The sequence below is a fragment of the Aspergillus versicolor genome (assembly GCF_001890125.1).
Source record: "Aspergillus versicolor CBS 583.65 unplaced genomic scaffold ASPVEscaffold_3, whole genome shotgun sequence".
Lineage (NCBI taxonomy): Eukaryota > Fungi > Ascomycota > Eurotiomycetes > Eurotiales > Aspergillaceae > Aspergillus > Aspergillus versicolor.
In genome coordinates, this window is record NW_024467526.1 from 3148286 (window position 1) to 3166117 (window position 17832).

Genomic DNA, 17832 nt, shown 5'->3' on the forward strand with positions numbered 1-17832 from the left:
TAACTATAGTGGCTGTAGTTTGTACGTAACCGGTTCATAGGGGCCGACTTCGGGGGAAACTCGGTGGTCCAACTTTTAAATCCCGGTGAAGACGCACGTATAGTAGATGTGGGGAACCAGCAGGATTATCAGATCTAGGCGTCAGCGTTGCATTATATCTGCCTGGAATTGTCCACTCGGGCTGCTGCTGTGCCTGCACACTGCAATGTGTATGCTGGAATTGTGCAGCCTATGCAGTGGGAGGTCTCCACACCCCACAATGGCACAGTGGTTTAAAATTCTGATCGGCACACTGCCAAAGAGACTGCGGAGTCTAAACTGCATCGAGGCTGCAAGTCTCAGATTCAGGAACAGCGCGCGGTAAAGTCCGAGGGCAGTGAAACCTGCATATGGAAAGCCCGGACACCTCAGGGTGCAGGGAAGCTTGATATAGAACCAACAACGCAACATTCTGCCTTATATCAATTCAACGTGTTTAGATCCTGAATCACGGATACAGATGACGAACCACGCAGATCCCACGTAAACACTGTGTCGGGTCATCCCGACGCTGAACTCTGGAGCCTACTATACGCTGAACTCTGGAGCCTACTATACGCTGAACTCTGGAGCCTACTATACGCTGCTTAAATTCTCATGGGCTACGCAACGAACACTTAACCATTGAACAGCTTCAAGTCAAAATGCCTTCTGATAAATACACCATCAGACAATTCGAGGCGAGTGATGTCGCTGCGACCGGGGAACTGCTCTTCACCCAGAAGCTGGGACTCACTATCAACCGCCTCCTATTCAAGAACTGGCCTAATGAAGAAGCCCAGCGGAAGAACTACACCAGTACCCTGGCGAACCTCGACCCTGCCACCATGGAAGCCCTGACCGTGGTTGAGAATGCCTCTGGGGAGATTGTTGGACATCTCATCATGACCAGGAAGAGGCCTGCACCGAAAACGGAGAACGCTGGTAATGGCAAAGAAGGAGAGGTCCCAGATCACTTCAATGCCGATGTCCTATCTGCTGTTATGAGGGTCGCCAGTGAGCTCGATGTCGTCATGAAGGACACAGATCACATTGGTACGTTATACCAACATTGCTCTATATACTATACTAACATTCAGTAGAGCTAACGTATATGATCGTGAAACCCGAGCACCGTGGACAGGGCCTCGGACAGTCCCTGTTATCCCATGTGGCCAACAAGGCAAAGATAGAAGGGGTGCCTGTGGCTCTGGTATCGGAACCGCAGGCTTACGGCTACTGGGAGAAAAAGGGCTTCACGGAGACGGAGTATCGAGATATCGACCTGGCGCAGTGGGCACCTCCTCATTCGGGCTTTGGGACTTTCCGGCTGTCTGGGATGGTTTTGAACCCTAGTTCCTGATCATCGAATGCCAGGAGATCCAAGGAATTTTTGAAAGCCTCGCCTAACCTACTGGAATCAAACACAAGCAGCTCATTATTCCCCTTGAATCTAACAAGGATTGTGCACAAATAGTTGAATGGTATTCACAATAGCATTGGTTTCCTAAGAAAGGCTGAGTAGGTATAAACAAGCATATTCTTTGAAAGGTTTCCAACTTCATACATAGACTCCTAGAACGCCACCCATTCACTATATCTACTTGAACTATCCCAGAGACAACTTAGGCCAGCAAAATTCCCACACGCTAATACCAAGATGGCAATGACAGACATGAATGGTTCAACTCTGACTTACTGCAAGTGCTGCAATCGCCTGATGACTGATATGTGCTTCCGGCTCCTACAGGCAGGGGTCCCCCAACGAGGCCTAATAATCCCAGAGAGCACAACAGCCGCTGCATTCCAATTCCAGAGTTATACACCACTATTCCAGGAGATCCCCAACGAGGCGTTCGGGCTCGCAATCCACGCCGCAATCCAGGGTTTCATTACTACAGCGACCGGAATGCAAACACCCATCTATGTGAGCATTGCGCGACGGCCTGTAGGGTTGGAATATACTACTGGTCTCACACTGGTGATCGGGGTGCTGGTGGACATCCCCGCCGGCGTCGTTGTGTCACCGGAACTGTTGAGCCATATCGCCGTGAATCTCCCCATCTTTGGTGGAGGGGAGTGGAGATGGGCCGTGACGCCCGAGGATGTCTTCCCTGTGATGTGGCGGTTGCAGTGGTTTGAGGAGATTATTAAACATCCCTGGGCTCCGTGTATATGGACTACGCTTATTATGACGGGGCCGGGGACACAGTCGGCTTTGGATTTGGCTCCGAATGTTTAGCTTGTGTCCTCTAGTTTGCAGTTTCTGGTTATCTTGTTAGTTATATAAAATAAATGATGAGCCAAATTGCACCACGACATAACAACACTAACGTTCAGGACGGCTGTGCATCGAGTGTGGGAGTGGTCAATGAAACAATGAAAATATATCGAAACACGTCAGCATGATCAGCAGCATCGTTCTCCAGTAATGACCCTCTTGGCCATAGTGATCTCTTTATCCTTTGTATAACCTCTTGCGACGACAATTATCGGACACAACGGGCTTTGATATTGTTATACAAGGGCAGCGTCAAACGAGCCTGGAATATCCGAAAGTTCAACAACGATATAAATAAAGCTATTCCGTGTGTCGAATATACTTGTGTTGCCAAGCCTCTGCTATACTAATCATTGAGTTATCTTTAACATCTGAAAGTGTAGCACTGTTTGAAACACCGATATGGATTCCCAGCGAACCAAGCTGTGCCGCAAGGGTCAAAAGCTCTCAGATATTATCTCTACTAAAGGATCACTGGGAAGTCAATTTATCAGACGCCCAAAGGCCACTCGTCCACTGATCCTCGAAACGAAAGGGGCGGTCCAAACCGCTAACCTAGGTAGAAGCACCTCAAAGCTAAGCAGCCAGCTAGACGAGGTAATCACCAGACACGTCTTGCTGGACAAGCAGTATCCCGGGCCAGCGTACTTCACGGTTCTGCGGAGGCGGCACCTTTGGGAAAACGATGGAGCCCCAGTGTCGGTGATGTTGGATATTCCGGATTACATCGCGGAGCGCATTACGCACAATCCTGCCGCCATGGACGGTGCATTAATGAATTTGCCCAAGCTTGTTGGGTGTGTCTGGAAGTTTAGATTGTGCAGCTCTAAGAAAGCAGATCTGCTCCGCTTGCAGTGGTTTTATGATCACCTGGTGGATGCTAAAGAGGCCCCTCGAGCTGGGACATTTGGTGCCATATGTGAGGGGAAGAGTGGTAGTGATAGCAGCAGTTGATTAGGAAAGGCCTCTAGTCTTAGCAAATTTTAGATATACATATGCGGTATTATTCGAAATGAACAGAGTATTCTCATAGCATAGCTTTTTGTTGGAATCACAAAGATGTGATCCTCCAGGTGGTACAGGCGTTATAAAGTGGCATAGTCGCACTCCATTAAGCAACGGGGTATGCCTTGCATATAGTGAGTCCCAATAGAATATACAAGGCAATCTCTTTTATAATCACAGAACCCAGAATCCGGGTTTGATAGATGACAAAGTCTCCTATAAGGGTTCATCCATAACAGATACACAGCTTTGTAGACCCTGCCTTTCAACCACTTACAAAGAATAACCGGGGCCATGCTCAGTTGGTTGAAATATAAATACTGCCAAATATTCAATTCTATCAGATGTCTAGTAAGCAATCGAAGATCTGGTACTTTCTCTGCATTGACACCGCATCACGATAATGGCTTCTGAATCAACGTCCAACCTGCGCGAGGAGGCTGTGTATAGGCCACCATCACCCTCCAGCTCATGCCGGGAGTGCCTGAAAATACACAAGTCTCAACTGCCGGTGGAGTTCCACTGCTCGAAAGACTACGTTCCGCCTAAGACAGTCCCCCTCTTCTTCTGGATCGAGAAGGTCAATCCACCGTCTCGCATGAATGATGAAGGATCGTGGCTGCCGGGTCAACAGTTTGAAGAAGCAATTCACAAGCATATTGGCAAAAGGTCGTCCTGCGACGGAAGCTCCTTTCCTAGCGTTAGGGATGAAAGTGTGCCCCAGCCGAATATATGGAGAGAGCCATTTTCGTACAAGATAGACATCCCCCACGGGCTAGCCGACGACTTCAAAAAGAACCCCGACAAGATGGAGGCCTTTTTATCAGACCTGCCGCAGCAATTGGGATGTAAATGGGCCTATAACTTACCTTCAAACGGCAGCCACGCTCGTTCCCAATCGTTGTCGGAGGCCTGACTCCTTGAAATGAGTCCAGGCCGACGGAGTATCAGGGATAAAGGACTCATGATGCAGTACGTGCAGGTGATATATTCTTGATTGCTCTGACAGCATGAGCTTATATCAACGGTGCTTATCAGTATTAGTCTTGACTGTTCCTGCCCATCCAGGATGTGTTTGCTGCGCGCATCATATAGTGGTAGTTATGTTTTTAAAGTGTGTATAAATTTGCGAATTCTATCTTTCAATGCTCGTCCAACACGTATACGTCACGTTATGCAACTCAAGGTTCCCTAAATTAGACTGGATGCAATGTTTCTAACTGTCATAGGACTTATTTCCCGTAGAGGAGGATGGTGTCAACTCAAGCCACGAGGTCGTCCTAAGCCATTGTTCATCGTAGCCGCCTACAATGCACGCTGTCAGCTTTTTCTAGATATACTAAGACGCCTGATTCTTTGTTGTCCTGTTACTACAGGGGCACTCAGGGTCTCCCTGTGTTTGATGATAATGCAACTCGCATGAAAGAGGCTTCAATGACAGCCTCTTTACCAATATGACAATGGCTGAAACAACGCCTAATCAACTGAAAAGAATATATATGATGTTTATTATCCTTTGCGCGAGGGTTGTTATCAGCCAGCGTACCATAGTGCACTCACTGGCTTCGAATATCCTATATTCCAAAAACCAGTACAAATGGCTTGCGAGTCACTGCACAACCTATGCGCTAAGTGCAATGCCCACTTGGACTCTATTAGATATGTGATACCAGAGCCGTTCCATAAGCATCCAAAGAGAACCACACCAGTTATCTTCTATACAAGAGGCAACAGCCAACCTGGGAAAGTGGTAACCAGCTATGTGAAATTATTGACAGACATAGGGACAGCCGTTATCAACCATATTTGGGCTGACAGTGATGAACCTGGCTCAATCCATGTTAGACTAACAGAGACAAATGGCAGAGTGGCCGCAGAGCCAATTGATGTCATGATAGATGTGCCGACGCATCTCGCTGCGGAGTTGGAGCGAAACCCTGATAGAATAACAGCGATTCTGAGTGAGCTACCCAGATTGGATGGATTTGAATGGAATTATGAACCGCCCAAGTCCCATGCCAATCTCTCGCGCTTACACTGGTTCGATGCCAAAGTCAAACAGCGCGGTCGGTGGCAGTTGTGTGAAATCGACATCGATGCTCACAAGAGGTATATTGGGCCTGGGATTCTTCGCTTCTTGAGACGGAACTTCCACCTCTTGGGGTTCCGACTCAGAGTTCTTGGGGCTAGGATATTGTACTTCTATACCTTCACCATTCGCCAGTTTTCGCACTTTGCGAGATATGTTTCTGCGTTGCGTTCCTACCTGTGTCACTGGGCTGTTCATTTCAAGTGCTAGCTGTTGCGGACAATATTTGTGACTCACGTATCCTAGTATGCCTTGGGCTGCAGTGGGGTACTAAAAGTTGTTTTATTTTGTGTTTAGCGTCCTTCAACATCCTGTCAGCGGATAAATGATAATATGGAAAAGTGATACTTGCTTGCTAGATTTTCGCAGGTTGATAATATGAATTGGTTATAGTTAACCGTGGGAAACCTCACCTTGAGGTGTAAATAGGCATCGTCGGCACTAGAAAAAGATATCCTGTGAAATGCAGCCTAGCTGTGCATATAGATGGCGATGTAGTGAGGGCTTTTATTGTATTCTCAACAGGTAATCATTATTAGTGCATCGATATATGGATGCATTATAGAATGTCTCCGCTGGGAGTTGTATTTGTGATTTATTAGTATGGTAGATGGCATATTGGACAAAGGCAACTAAAGGGGAAACAAAGCAAGGAATTCATAGGGCTATTGTCACAAATCCGCCTTTATGCTTTCTGGCGCGTTTAGGGATTTATATAAAGGCAGGAAACCCCCGGGTGCAGTAGGAATATACATAATTGGTACACAACAAATACTTTGTTGCTAATATATATACCCGAGAGATTATTGACAGAAGCCTACCGACAGAAACACCGTTTACGAAATAATATGAATTCTGCACCAGGGAATCCGTGGACAAATACCGAAACTCCAGATGACGCCCCATTCAGCGAGAGGGGCTTTGGAAATCTCGGAAATGCAAAGCCCGCTGCGCCTAACAGCACGGCATCTATGAAAGGCTCTGATAACGAGGATAGTGTTGATAAAGGCGGAAGGGGGTTCCTCTTCACTGAGAAGAACGATGACAAGCCTCCAGAGAATCCAGTTGCTGGTGCTACTGAAGACAGTAAAGGGAGTACGGGGAAAGACCTAAAGAGTCCTGCCTCTGTTGAGAAGGACATCGAAGTTCCTCCCGCGGGCAACACGGAATCCGCGAAAGGGCCAAACGGCAAGAAGAACTCTAAGAAAGGCAAGGGAAATAATGGGAAAGGCCGGAAGAGTCCTGTATCTACCGACAAGGACAATGACGACTCGCAAGAGCAGCCAACTCCTGATGCTACCGACGAACGCATGCCCAAGATTGCTGCCATTCCGTCAAAGGACTCACCGTCCGGTATACCGCCGGGGCCTCCATCCTTCGCCGGTGGTAAGCTGCCATCATCTAATCTAGGTAGTGTTGCCTCCAGGGTGAAGGCGCTGGATGATACCGTACCAGCCCATCCCAGCCGTCCAAGTATAAACTCGACGAAAGACTCAGCACCGAGTCCACTTCCAGCCCCGTTGTCACCTGGATCTCGGAAGAGTCCCGAATCCACACTCAAGGACAGCCTGCCATCAAGCACAAACTGGATGGTGCCATCCGCCCCCTCATCAGTGACCTCCGTGGGCATCCCTGACTTGTCTCAAAGCCCACAAGAACCGTTATCGAGGAAGCCATCTCCTTTGCCGTTCGGACGAGGATCCATAAAACCCGATACGGATCTCAACCAGTCGCCCAATTCCGTGGAATCGAGCGTATCCAGTGACAGAGATTCTGCAATCGAAGGCAGGGCTCCGAGCCCCGAAGAAACACTTTCGAGGAAGACATCTGATATGTGCCTTCGAGGCGGATATATACAATCCGGCTCCGATAGCGGGGTACCTAGTCAGCCACGCAGGTCTATGCAATGGGACTCACCTAGAGAGGATGATAATGGGATGGAGTTCCCCAGTGCCTCGCATGAGGTGGACAATCCGCCGTTGGAACCGGCTTCTTATGACGACTTGTACGACGCATCTCCTCGATCATCACAGTCTCGTCTATCTCCGGCCATAGATACATCGGGCTCCAGGTCTCCCCAGGACTCTGGCTCGAATATACAGCCAACGTGGGATACATCTACTCATGAGGGCCAGGGCGAATTCAAGAAGACCAACAGGCTATGCGACGAGTGCTCCAGAATTCTACGTTATATCTCATCTTCGGTTCCGAGCAAATACCTTCATTGCCGACGAAATATACACCCCGTGACGCTCAGATGCACAATATGGGGAACCGTTGATTATGCCAGTGAGGTCGCTTCCTCTGTCTCATGGCATCTACATAGGACCGTTTCTCAAGATATCCGCGTCCATGCCGCCGTTAGACGCGCAGCCAGTGCATCGCACAGGGAGGGACGGTGGTACGATGTAACAAGTCCAGACCTCCCAGGGCCAGTAAATCGGCAACCATCCCACCAGGTAAAGAGTGTCAAGCTGCATCCTTCTCTACTGGAATTTATCTTCTGGCCGAGTTCTTGGTCGTCGTCTTCATCTTCGACTAAGCCCCTGGGGAAGGAATGCGATAGACGGCCGCGGGATTTCACAATCTTGATTGACTTCCCTATGCCTGTCGATGCGTCGGTTGAGAGGTATATCACTTCTGCGCTTCCAAATACATGCACAAGACCGAAAATGAGGATAATCAAGTCCCATCGCTCTTTCCACCGACTGAGGTGGTGGGCGAGGACACACCCTGCTCAAAGCAGCAGCCACACGTCTGGTGAGGAGCCAAGCAGCCGTAGACATAGGCGTCATTTGTCTTATCGACACTAAAAAGAAAGCTTTGTGTATTTGAAAACATCCATAACGTTCGTTGTTCTTTTATATACAGTTGAACCACTCCCAAAAAATAAATAAACAAAGCACATATAAAATGAAAGTCAAGTCACTGTGACGAGTCTAACAATCCTCTTTGAGCCATACTCCCAGTCCATGGAGTCTTATTAGTTTACTGAGTACCTATGTGGGAGCAATATGTTGGTTTGAGACACAAAGACCGTCAGGTCGCAACAATATTACAAACAAAGAGTCTGGTGAGGATGAAAACCATCTTCCCTTTATTCAGACCGATATATAATAAAAGACTATCAGTTTCTTCAATCGGTATTGCCAGTTCTTCATCTTTATGCATCCCACCTTCACCAGCTATCGAGAGCTTCATATCAAAATTGGTATACATCAAAAGTTCCAAAATGCGCTGCACAACTCTAGTTAACATGTGCGCTGAGTGCAGCAAGCAGTACGCTGGTATCCGGCAGAGAACCCTCGATCACACAATTGGAATGAAGCCAAACATCTATCCAGTTGCATTTCGAGCCCAGCTGTCAAAATATGAAGTACCATTTGACTATGTGCTGTCAATAACAGAGCGCACCCAGGAGACTTTATATCAGATATTCGGCCGTGATATCCCTGTTATCGGATGCAGCAGCCTTCCCGACGGTTACTACGATAGCAGGGTATGGGTGTCTATCCTGATTGAATTTCCGGAGGATGATAAAGATATCATAGCGAAGATGTTTGGTGGGGATACGGGGCTTGCTGAAGGTTGGGAGTGTTTGATGCCAAAGGGGTGTCCAAGTGCATTCTATTTAGAATGGCATAAGGATCCGGTGACGTTGGGTATTAAGGTCTGATCGATGTATAGAGAGCTGCACTTCACATTGTTGATATGCAGCTGTCAATTCTAATGCTGACGTGTGCATTTGAAAGCAATGAGGGTAAACATCCCCTGGCTTTCCCTGACTATCCTCTCACCTGCGGGCGTGTCACATATGGCTAATGACTGTTTCTAGTTCTCTATACTCTATAGGTAACTCTTTCTAGGCCCTATGTTAGTGATGGTCTGGATGGCTGGCCACGTTTTACCGTGAAACTGCATTTACCATTTTCTTTTGTTTTATATGAAAGAGTCTTTATATACAGGACAATGGTCACATAGAAATAAATGAACAGCAGAAGTTGATATATGAAATTGAAACTCAACAACAATAGCCATTGAAGTAGTGCATCTGCCTTTATGTACAGCGACATATAACAGCAGTAACCGGCCCAGTATCGTAAGCAGTACGGAGTATAGATCCAGACCTGACTGACTTGCAACATTGAGACAAAATGCCCAACTACAAATCCAAGTTCACCGAAATGTTCGACAACAAAACCGCATGCAAACACACCACTCCTTCCAAAGAAGGCACCAAAATGTGCGATCCCTGCTGGACTAAATGGGAAACCCAACACCGCCAAATGGGCATCACGGATCCACGTTCACTCAGGTCAGTACCTCAGAGACCCCTCGACACCGTAGCCGAGGAGCCCGAGCCTGGATGCTCAAATTTAAAACTATGCACTGACTTCAGCAAGATGTGCGAGTACTGCCTGGAGCGATTCGAAGCCGGAGATGCACAGGGGGCAGCGGTCCACCCCTGCATAGACCAGGCAACAAGGTGCGACTACTGCTGGACGGCCTACGAAGTCCCCGTCGCTGACTACCAGAAGGTTGCAGAAGCGACAGACCCGTGTTTAAGCCCCGTCACGATGTGTGATTACTGTCGGGCTGCGTTCAAGGTTTATAGCAAGCATAACCCGGTAGAGGCACTGCTGCAGAAACCGGGGACGTACCCGGTGAAGTTCCGTCGTTTGCTTGATCAACAGTCTGTTGGACCTGACTTTGCCAAGGAGGTCAGCCGGGCTTTGGCGCAGAGATTGGAGAGACGGTATAAGAAGAGGGTGCGTGTGCATGTTTCGAATCATGTCCCTGAGAAAGATGGCAGCTTTGAGACAGGAGCTTGGGTGTTGGTGGACTTTCCTGAAGTGGTCAGACCTGATAGGGAGATGTGCAGGGATCTCTTTGGTGGACTTCCATGTGGCAGTCGAGGGTGGTCTGTCATTCTTCCTTCGGCGAAAGGGTGTGTTGGTGAGTTTCGTATGCACTGGTTTGATAGTCCCAGGGTTGAATGGAATAGTATCTTTTAGTAGCTGTATCTATATATGGACATGATTAAACAGATTCTATTTTAATTGTCAAAAGCTGGCCCATTCTACTATAAGACGTATGTCATGGCATATTCCATGATACTGCAACAAAAAGGTGTACCCTATAGAACTCCTTCGTGTGAATACACAGCCAGTGGTATGGCCTTTGTACAACTCTCCTTCACTCGGCTCTTCACTCAAGGAATTTAACAGGACCTACAAAGAATATAATAATAATTGCCGAACGTGAATCATAACAAAGAACAAAGTCCTCTATATTTGATTCCAATATAAAATATCTATCCTGGGTAACAGAATCCCCGTCACACCTCCACTATAACATTCAGAATGGAGATTCAGCATTTAACGTCACGATTGAAAGACATCTTAATAGATCCAGAGAATGCCAACATGGAAACATTTCCAATCGAGACCACGTATACCTGCAAAATTCCAGCCACAAACGAGAACCCCCTCTGCCTCCAATGCCAGACCCTCTACACACAACTCGAGCCGTATATCGAAGACAAGACCATTCCTCAAGCCAACCCTCCACATCGAAGAGGCAGCATCAAGCTTACGAAACTCAAAGGTACCATTCATCCCGACGAGCTTAACCAAACCTCATACCCATTCACCTGGTACATGTCGACCGATTTCCGCCGAATCCCTAATGATACCTTAGTCGACGAAATGGGAGAACATCTGCTGCAGGTCCTGCCGTACGTGCTCATAGGGAATGTCCGCATCCACGCAGCCTTAGTGGAAAACGATGGTCGTGTTACTGCGCATTTCATGATTGATGCCGACAATGGGCGTATACCGGAGAAGAAGTGGTTTCGTGGAATGTGGACGCGGTATGCGGCGGACTATGACTCTTTGGAGATTTACGATGGGGGGAGTGATCCTCTACGAAGGCGACTGTTGTTTTTTAAGGCGGCGCTGGATGTGGATGAGTTGAATTTGGAATATGATGTTCATTAATTTAGGACGGTTACTGGCATTAATTGGTTATGCTTGACCAAATAATCGATTTAATGAAGTACATGTATCGTCTCGCTATGCTCATATACACCCGATGCAGACACCAATATAACGCCGCCATGCTGTATCTGACTCAACTAGTACCAACAAGTATATAAATCATTCCAAATCCTGCGCCGCCCTCTCCAGATCCGGAATCCTATGCTGTCCAAACCGCGTTCTCTTCCTCGCATTCCTCTCCTTCAGCAAGAACGCCCTCTTCCTGCGTCGAGGCGGATAATTAATCGGGCTCTCACCCCCGGTAAAGATAATCAAATCGTAAAGAAATCCTCCAAACAAGCCGCCAAATATATCAGCAATCCAAGTCCCCCAAACCCACCATGCATTGCGCTCGCGGAACAAATGTCCTCCCCAGCCCGCCATAACAGCGACAAGTCTTCCCCCGAAATCACGAGCTGGGTTGAAGCATCCTCCTGTAGTGAAGCCAAGTGCGAGTATAAGAACGGTAATAAGAAGGCCGATGATGAATGCCTGCATACCGGCCCCAGGCGGCGCATTGGTATCGTCACCCAGAGCCAGGATTACACCGACGAGAATCGCACAGCCGACAAACTCGCTGAAGAAGGCTGCAGCGGGGTGTACGAATTCCTTGGGCATCGTGACCATAGCCTGCTTCGCGAGGGACTGTGACTGTGGGACATTGCTGATCGCTGCAATCTGGACGATTGAATCATGGTAGATGGCGTATGCAATCCCACTGGCAGTAATAGCCCCGATGATCTGAGCAGCGGTGTATGTTAAACATCGCCGTGCCGGGAATCCACGCCAGACAGCAAGAGAGATCGTGATAGCCGGATTAAGATGTCCACCAGAAATCCCACCGGCGACATAGATGGCAATCATAAAGGCGAATCCCCAAGCTGCAGCAAGAGAAGGGAACGAACCCGCCTGGTTCTGCGATGTGAATGTGGATAGACCCGCGCAGAGACCGAGCGTCATTGCAACAGTCACGCCCAGCCATTCTGCTAATTCCTGGCGGAGAAAGTGTCGGCATTTGCCCCAGGCGTTGAAGAAGTCTCGGTTATCCTTTGTGGACTGCTGCGCTTCGAGCTTACCCTGTTCTTCCTCCTTGTCTGCGGGCGTCGCGGCGGGTGGTTCAGTCGAGGCAGGTTGGTTGTCGGCGTTTACATTCGGTCTGGAGACGCTTTCCTGTCCGTGGTCGTCTTCGCCAGTTTCCTTGTCCTCCGATCGCATCCCGCTGCGCACGACATGGGGCAGTGGTTGTGCAAGACTCCATACTGGCTTGTCCTGGTGTTTCTGGCTATACTGCGGGTTGAGGCTGATGTAGTCTGGGTGTAGGTATGCGATGCCCTGGTTTGAGGTTTGGGGAGGGCCGGCTAGTGACATGAAGCCGGGGTTTTGGTTGGTATGGGTTTCATTATGGGATATTGTTCGCGTTGAGCTGAGGGATGTTTCTATCGCCATTAGCTGGATGCTCGAGTAGTGGTATAGGGGCGCATACCGTTGTTGTCGCCGACAGGCCCATTGTTGCTCCTCATTGTGTCTGAGTATATGGTCAATATGAAAAAATATTTTAAGTCATTTCGCGGGATCTTTTATATTTCGGGCTGTCAGAGATTTTTGCAGTTGGTGGTGATGGCGAGATTACATCACAGACTGTCCATTGTTCCATTGTTGGAATTTGCCATCAACAGTTGACTCAATCTTACCAAAGATAAAGGGCGATTACGTCAATATGATTGCTCAGATTTTCAGATGCGCGTAGTTCCCCAGCAAAGGACTGACTGTTACCATGAGCCATGCTGCATACAAAGCCTGGCTAGCCCTGCAATGGCTGATCAGACCCCGGTAGATATGACACAATCCCGTCAATATCCACAATTCTGACTGGCATCTGGTCCGATTGGCGGGTCTTCAAACCAGCGGTGAATTCGCCGTCTGTCACCCAAGTCTCGGCTTCGGTTCATACCTTGGTTGGCACTGCTAAGCTGGTTCAGGGTCTGCTATCAGTCTGACTGTTCCACCGGAGGCCATATGGCTGGTTAGCAGTGTGCCACTTTCATAATCGACGTGCACTACATGAGATGCTCTTTGACTGTTAAAGTGGCGTTGTACTGCTGCTCAGACTATAGCGAAGGCAAAATATACTCATTGCATAAAATCAAATAATACAACAAAGGTGACAGTGAATAACTACAACTCCCCAGCCAGCCAGCCCTCCACCATCTCCCCAAAGTCAGGGCCATACAGCCACCCCAGCTCAAAAGATTCATGCTCCTCCTGATCAAGCGAATCCCTGGGCATCCTCCTCTTATCAATCTGAGCATTCAACGCCAAAACCCTGTCGACTCTCTCCTGCCGTCCCTTTTGCCAAATCTTCAACCCCCGCTGGAAATCCTCCTTTACACGGCCAATGATCAAAGCAAAGGTAAACACATCTTCAAACGCCTGATTAATCCCCTGGCCCGCAGTAGGCGGAATCGCATGCGCCGCATCCCCAAGGATAATCACCCTCGCATGACGCGAACTCCACCTCTCAAGCTTAGGGACAACATAAAACGGCCATAGATTGATTGTCTCGGTCTTAATCTCCGAGACCGCATTCTGTGCCACAGCTGGGAAGGAGGCGATATCCTTGCGCAGATACTCAATGCACCACTCCTTATCATTAAGCAGCGCATTCCACCCATCCCGATCCAGTTCCGGAGCACGTTTTTGCCGTCCAATAAACACCTCCGACCCATCGGCCTTTTGCGGCGCAATTACGAAAGCCCCGTGCGTTCTGTTCATAATCGTCGTGGGCAGGTTATACCCTGACGGAAGGTTCAGCTGCGCCGTCGGCACCGCGGCCGAAACACCCATGGCCTTGGTGAACACCGGCTCTAAATCTGGATAGAGGTATTTCCTCACTTTGGAATGAATCCCGTCGGCGCCGACGAGGACTGCCGCAGTCACTGTGCTTCCGTCGTCAAACGACCAAGTCACAGTAGAGGATGTTTCCTCGGTAACAGCGGAGAACTTTTTATTGTAGAGAATGGGCACACCGGCATCCTGAACACGGGTTGAAAGTTCACGGATGAAAATATTCCTGTAGATGCGCAGCGCCCTGTACCCGTATTTCTCCTCTGAGCCGAACTCGTAGCTGTCGAGGGGAGAGTCGTCTTCTGTGCGGAAATGGAGGTCGTTGAATTCGTGGCCTTGGGTGCGTATGCTTTGGTAGACGTCGAGACTGTCGAGGATGCGCAGGGCGTTGGGGGAGAGCATTACTGCCCCGCCGATGTCGAGGGGGGCTGAGCGCGCTTCGTAGAGAGTGCAGGGGATGGATTGTTGATGCAGGGCTAGAGCGAGGGTTAGGCCTGAGAGGCCGGCGCCGATGATGGCGACGTGGGTGGACATGTTATCCTGTTAATGCAGAGTGTTGTTGTTGATGGATGTTAGATGGGTAGTCCGTCTTATATATAGACCGTTGATGCTGACAGTGGGGATGAATAGTCCATCTCATATATAGACCGTTGCGGCTGAGAGTGGGACATCCGGATCCGAGCTCGGATCCGGGACATGTCCGACAGTCTGGAGATAATCCACCATCCAGTTCCACCTGCCAGGTGGCTTATAGGCTTATGCTGTAGTGCTGAAGAACCGTTGATCTACGCTCCAGGCTGGCCTAGTTAGTGTGAAATCATGCAGGTAATTCCGTGTCTAATGGACTATATTGCTCTACGCCCGGACCACATTTAGTACTCCGTACCCCGTACAATCCAACTCATCACTCATTTCATTTCTCATATATATTTTGTATACTGAACATATTCAACGACTAGGCATTTCCGAAATATGCCCCAACGGTCCCGTCGTCGAACCCGAACGGGTTCACCATGAAGTTGTTAAACTCCGCGGCCAGCACGGGGTCGTCGCCTAGGAAGTCCGGTATTTCAGCCATAGACGCAGACGGGTAGGCCGGGCCTTGCGGCGTGAATATAGGCTGGGATGGGTGCATCTAGAACTATCATTAACATTTATCACTGTTGAAATTTGTAGAGCATACCTGTGGAGCCGACTGAGGCATCTGCGTATGAACCTGAGCCGGAACCTGACTCTGAGCTGGAACGTGGATCTGATTCTGTACTCCATCTTGCACATACTGCTGCTGCTGCGGTTTCTCTATCGTCGAAGCCAGATGTGCCCGACAAGTCATCATCGCCTTCAACACGCCCTGTTTAACAATCTCCCTCTGGTTCTCCTCGGATCCACGCGCACGGATCAGATTCAGAACCACAGACAGAAGCAGTATATCTTTCAACTCGCTGCCTGGTCGATCCGTCGTGCGCGCCATACCGTCAATAGCACTTTCAACAGCACGGATGAGATTCGCTTTACTATGTGGTGCGCGCCAGGGACTAGGCGCTAGCCTCATGTATGCGCAGACGCTTAGCGCCGCCTGCAGGATGTCGTTGCGGCAAAAAGCCTGGAAGAGCTGCCAATAGCCCGGGAGGTTCTGGTAGTCGATGTCAGAGACAGTGGGGTCGAAGTAGTCCTGGTAGGAGAGGACGGAGAGGGAGGAGTTGAGCAGGATGTCCCACACCTCTGGCGGTGTTTCGGCGGCGCCGCATTTTTTGATGATGGAGCGGTAAAGACTTATTAACGGCCGGCGGATGTATAGGTTTAGACGGACGCGGTTGAAGAGTTGTAGGGCTGGTGCGTCGGGGATGGCTGGGGGGTCGAGGCGAAGCGGAGGTGGGATCTGGTCGAGGCATTCGGCTATCCGGCGGCCTTGCGCCATTGCGTCGTCGAGGTCGAGGTTTGGGCCGGGGGTTTGTACCATGGCCATTGCGCGGATGCGTGCTGAGAGGGACATGGCCAGGGTGATGTGGGTGAGGGTGTCTGTCCATTCGGTGAATGGCTTTGCAGGGGGCAGCTCGGTCATGTCTGGGTGGTAGTCGACGTCGCAGATATTTAGTGGCATCAGCGGAGTGAAGTCAATGTCGGGGATGGTTATTGGCATGCCGGACAAGATGGATGATTGCAAGTCAAGCTCGACGACTGTAATCCACAGTCGACGCCGCAGTTCCTTCTGGAAGACTGACAGGTCGGTGCATGCACTCAGGTCCAGATGCAGACCCATTACCATCGCCGACCGCACGAGAGCCCCTGTGTTCCGCCAGACCTCCTCTGGGGTCTCAAAGTGCATATGGCGCGCTGAGAGTGCCAGGGTTTCTGTCTGGAGGTTGGTGAGCTCTGTCCGCTGCTTCCGGGAGAGCTTCGACAGCCATGACCGGACGAGATTGATTGCAGGTTTCTGCAGGTATTCAACAACGGCTGGATACGCCTGGTGGAAATCCTCATCTACCAGAGCCACAGTCGCAGCCATAATAACCGTCAGCTGCGGTACGAACATGTTGTACTGCTCGCTTCCCCGGTCAGGATTGCTCCAGAACTCGGTGTACTGCCGGTACAGCGTCGGGATGTGGAAGACGCGCATGGCGTCTTCAAAGTTGGTCGTATACGTCCCCATCAGTTTGTCACAGACCTCCATGGGCGGCATGTTCTGTTCCATCTGCTGTAACTCTATAGAGGCGTCCAGGTCTGGCTGTGAGTCTGGGGTATCAACCGGCAACGTGGACCTACGCTGCAAGAACTGGACCTCCTTCGCGACTCTGAAGATCGCATCGTCCTGCGTACACGCGCCGACCAAGTCCTTTGCGCCCTCGAACTCTTGAATCAACGCCATCCGGTCGTTCTGGCCGCGGTACCGCGTCCTCGTCCCCTTGACGACCAGCGTACCAGGATACCTCCGGCCAGTATCAGCAACCTGCCTCTTCCCCACCGTGCCAGGCCGAACCGGCAATCCGGTGGAAGAAACCGCCTTCTCGGAGCCGATACTCAGCATCTCCTCGACCCTCTTCAACCGCTGCTGCAGATCCTCAATCAGCCCAACCCCTGCGCCCGTCCCACCAGTGCCAGTGGCATTGTGGTCAGGAGTAACAGCAGACCCGGACCTTGCGCGCTTAGACTCGCTCGCAGTCGGGGCTCCGTGCAGGAAGACGCAGTTCGGCGCACAGCCGGCCCTGGTGCAGTTCTCGCAGGGGCTGACGCGGTCGCACTTGAGCTTCTTCTCGCGACAGCGGAGGCACGAGATGACCGGCCGCGGCCGCTTCCGAGGGCCTACATCGGATGACATTCTGACTCGAGTGCAAAGGCGTGATTGGTATGATCTAGCGACGGGGATAAGTCATGGCGTGAGGGGGAATAATTGATTAATTCCTTCAGGGGGTCCACTAATTCCACTCACTTTGTAAGCTGCAGATCGGGGAGATGGGGGGCCATCTCTCTCTACGATCAAGGGTCCATGACTCCGTATTGCGGATTATCACGGAGAATATGTATAGAGAAGGATCTGACGATTGGCCAGGATATATTTT

The 17832-nt window shown here is 49.9% G+C and overlaps 10 protein-coding genes across 10 annotated transcripts; 7 read left to right on the top strand and 3 right to left on the bottom strand.

The window, feature by feature from the left end:
• Positions 1–665: 665 nt before the first annotated feature.
• ASPVEDRAFT_40305 (GNAT family N-acetyltransferase) lies at positions 666–1605 on the top strand. Its single transcript, XM_040812126.1, has 2 exons — positions 666–1074; positions 1122–1605. Exons 1-2 carry the CDS (start codon positions 684–686, stop codon positions 1379–1381), a joined length of 651 nt encoding a protein of 216 aa, XP_040666541.1. The 5' UTR covers positions 666–683; the 3' UTR covers positions 1382–1605.
• A 73-nt stretch (positions 1606–1678) lies between these two features.
• ASPVEDRAFT_885335 (uncharacterized protein) lies at positions 1679–2412 on the top strand (the record flags this gene model as incomplete). Its single annotated transcript, XM_040818346.1, has 1 exon — positions 1679–2412. One exon carries the CDS (start codon positions 1679–1681, stop codon positions 2258–2260), a length of 582 nt encoding a protein of 193 aa, XP_040666542.1. The 3' UTR covers positions 2261–2412.
• Positions 2413–2701: 289 nt separating this feature from the next.
• On the top strand, positions 2702–3253 carry ASPVEDRAFT_27493 (uncharacterized protein; the record flags this gene model as incomplete). Its single annotated transcript, XM_040810017.1, has 1 exon — positions 2702–3253. One exon carries the CDS (start codon positions 2702–2704, stop codon positions 3251–3253), a length of 552 nt encoding a protein of 183 aa, XP_040666543.1.
• Positions 3254–3707: 454 nt separating this feature from the next.
• Positions 3708–5603, top strand: ASPVEDRAFT_82338 (uncharacterized protein; the record flags this gene model as incomplete). The annotated part of the gene is made up of 2 exons (XM_040817187.1): positions 3708–4152; positions 5089–5603. The coding sequence occupies 2 exons, from the start codon at positions 3708–3710 to the stop codon at positions 5601–5603; spliced, it is 960 nt and encodes a 319-aa protein (XP_040666544.1).
• A 638-nt stretch (positions 5604–6241) lies between these two features.
• ASPVEDRAFT_82339 (uncharacterized protein) lies at positions 6242–9069 on the top strand (the record flags this gene model as incomplete). The annotated part of the gene is made up of 2 exons (XM_040817188.1): positions 6242–8022; positions 8667–9069. The coding sequence occupies 2 exons, from the start codon at positions 6242–6244 to the stop codon at positions 9067–9069; spliced, it is 2184 nt and encodes a 727-aa protein (XP_040666545.1).
• A 478-nt stretch (positions 9070–9547) lies between these two features.
• ASPVEDRAFT_27498 (uncharacterized protein) lies at positions 9548–10408 on the top strand (the record flags this gene model as incomplete). Its single annotated transcript, XM_040810018.1, has 1 exon — positions 9548–10408. One exon carries the CDS (start codon positions 9548–9550, stop codon positions 10406–10408), a length of 861 nt encoding a protein of 286 aa, XP_040666546.1.
• A 348-nt stretch (positions 10409–10756) lies between these two features.
• Positions 10757–11392, top strand: ASPVEDRAFT_27499 (uncharacterized protein; the record flags this gene model as incomplete). The annotated part of the gene is made up of 1 exon (XM_040810019.1): positions 10757–11392. One exon carries the CDS (start codon positions 10757–10759, stop codon positions 11390–11392), a length of 636 nt encoding a protein of 211 aa, XP_040666547.1.
• Positions 11393–11395: 3 nt separating this feature from the next.
• Positions 11396–13068, bottom strand: ASPVEDRAFT_40306 (putative aquaglyceroporin). The gene is made up of 2 exons (XM_040812127.1): positions 12915–13068; positions 11396–12867 (listed from the first exon to the last, which is right to left on the bottom strand). The coding sequence occupies exons 1-2, from the start codon at positions 12949–12951 to the stop codon at positions 11552–11554; spliced, it is 1353 nt and encodes a 450-aa protein (XP_040666548.1). The 5' UTR covers positions 12952–13068; the 3' UTR covers positions 11396–11551.
• Positions 13069–13375: 307 nt separating this feature from the next.
• On the bottom strand, positions 13376–14888 carry ASPVEDRAFT_40307 (FAD-dependent oxidoreductase). The gene has a single exon (XM_040812128.1). It carries the CDS (start codon positions 14807–14809, stop codon positions 13607–13609), a length of 1203 nt encoding a protein of 400 aa, XP_040666549.1. The 5' UTR covers positions 14810–14888; the 3' UTR covers positions 13376–13606.
• A 267-nt stretch (positions 14889–15155) lies between these two features.
• ASPVEDRAFT_190101 (Zn(II)2Cys6 transcription factor) lies at positions 15156–17620 on the bottom strand. Its single transcript, XM_040809058.1, has 2 exons — positions 15459–17620; positions 15156–15410 (listed from the first exon to the last, which is right to left on the bottom strand). The coding sequence occupies exons 1-2, from the start codon at positions 17589–17591 to the stop codon at positions 15231–15233; spliced, it is 2313 nt and encodes a 770-aa protein (XP_040666550.1). The 5' UTR covers positions 17592–17620; the 3' UTR covers positions 15156–15230.
• Positions 17621–17832: the final 212 nt, after the last annotated feature.

Excerpts from the sequence above, each read along its gene's own strand:
- ASPVEDRAFT_40305 (XM_040812126.1), top strand. The coding sequence starts at position 684 with ATGCCTTCTGATAAATACACCATCAGACAATTCGAGGCGAGTGATGTC. Across the intron at positions 1,075-1,121 it reads GAAGGACACAGATCACATTG|AGCTAACGTATATGATCGTG; the intron begins GTACGTTATACC and ends AACATTCAGTAG.
- ASPVEDRAFT_40306 (XM_040812127.1), bottom strand. The coding sequence starts at position 12,951 with ATGAGGAGCAACAATGGGCCTGTCGGCGACAACAACG. Across the intron at positions 12,868-12,914 it reads GCCTGTCGGCGACAACAACG|AAACATCCCTCAGCTCAACG; the intron begins GTATGCGCCCCT and ends TAATGGCGATAG.
- ASPVEDRAFT_40307 (XM_040812128.1), bottom strand. The coding sequence starts at position 14,809 with ATGTCCACCCACGTCGCCATCATCGGCGCCGGCCTCTCAGGCCTAACC.
- ASPVEDRAFT_190101 (XM_040809058.1), bottom strand. The coding sequence starts at position 17,591 with ATGTCATCCGATGTAGGCCCTCGGAAGCGGCCGCGGCCGGTCATCTCG. Across the intron at positions 15,411-15,458 it reads TGCCTCAGTCGGCTCCACAG|ATGCACCCATCCCAGCCTAT; the intron begins GTATGCTCTACA and ends TGATAGTTCTAG.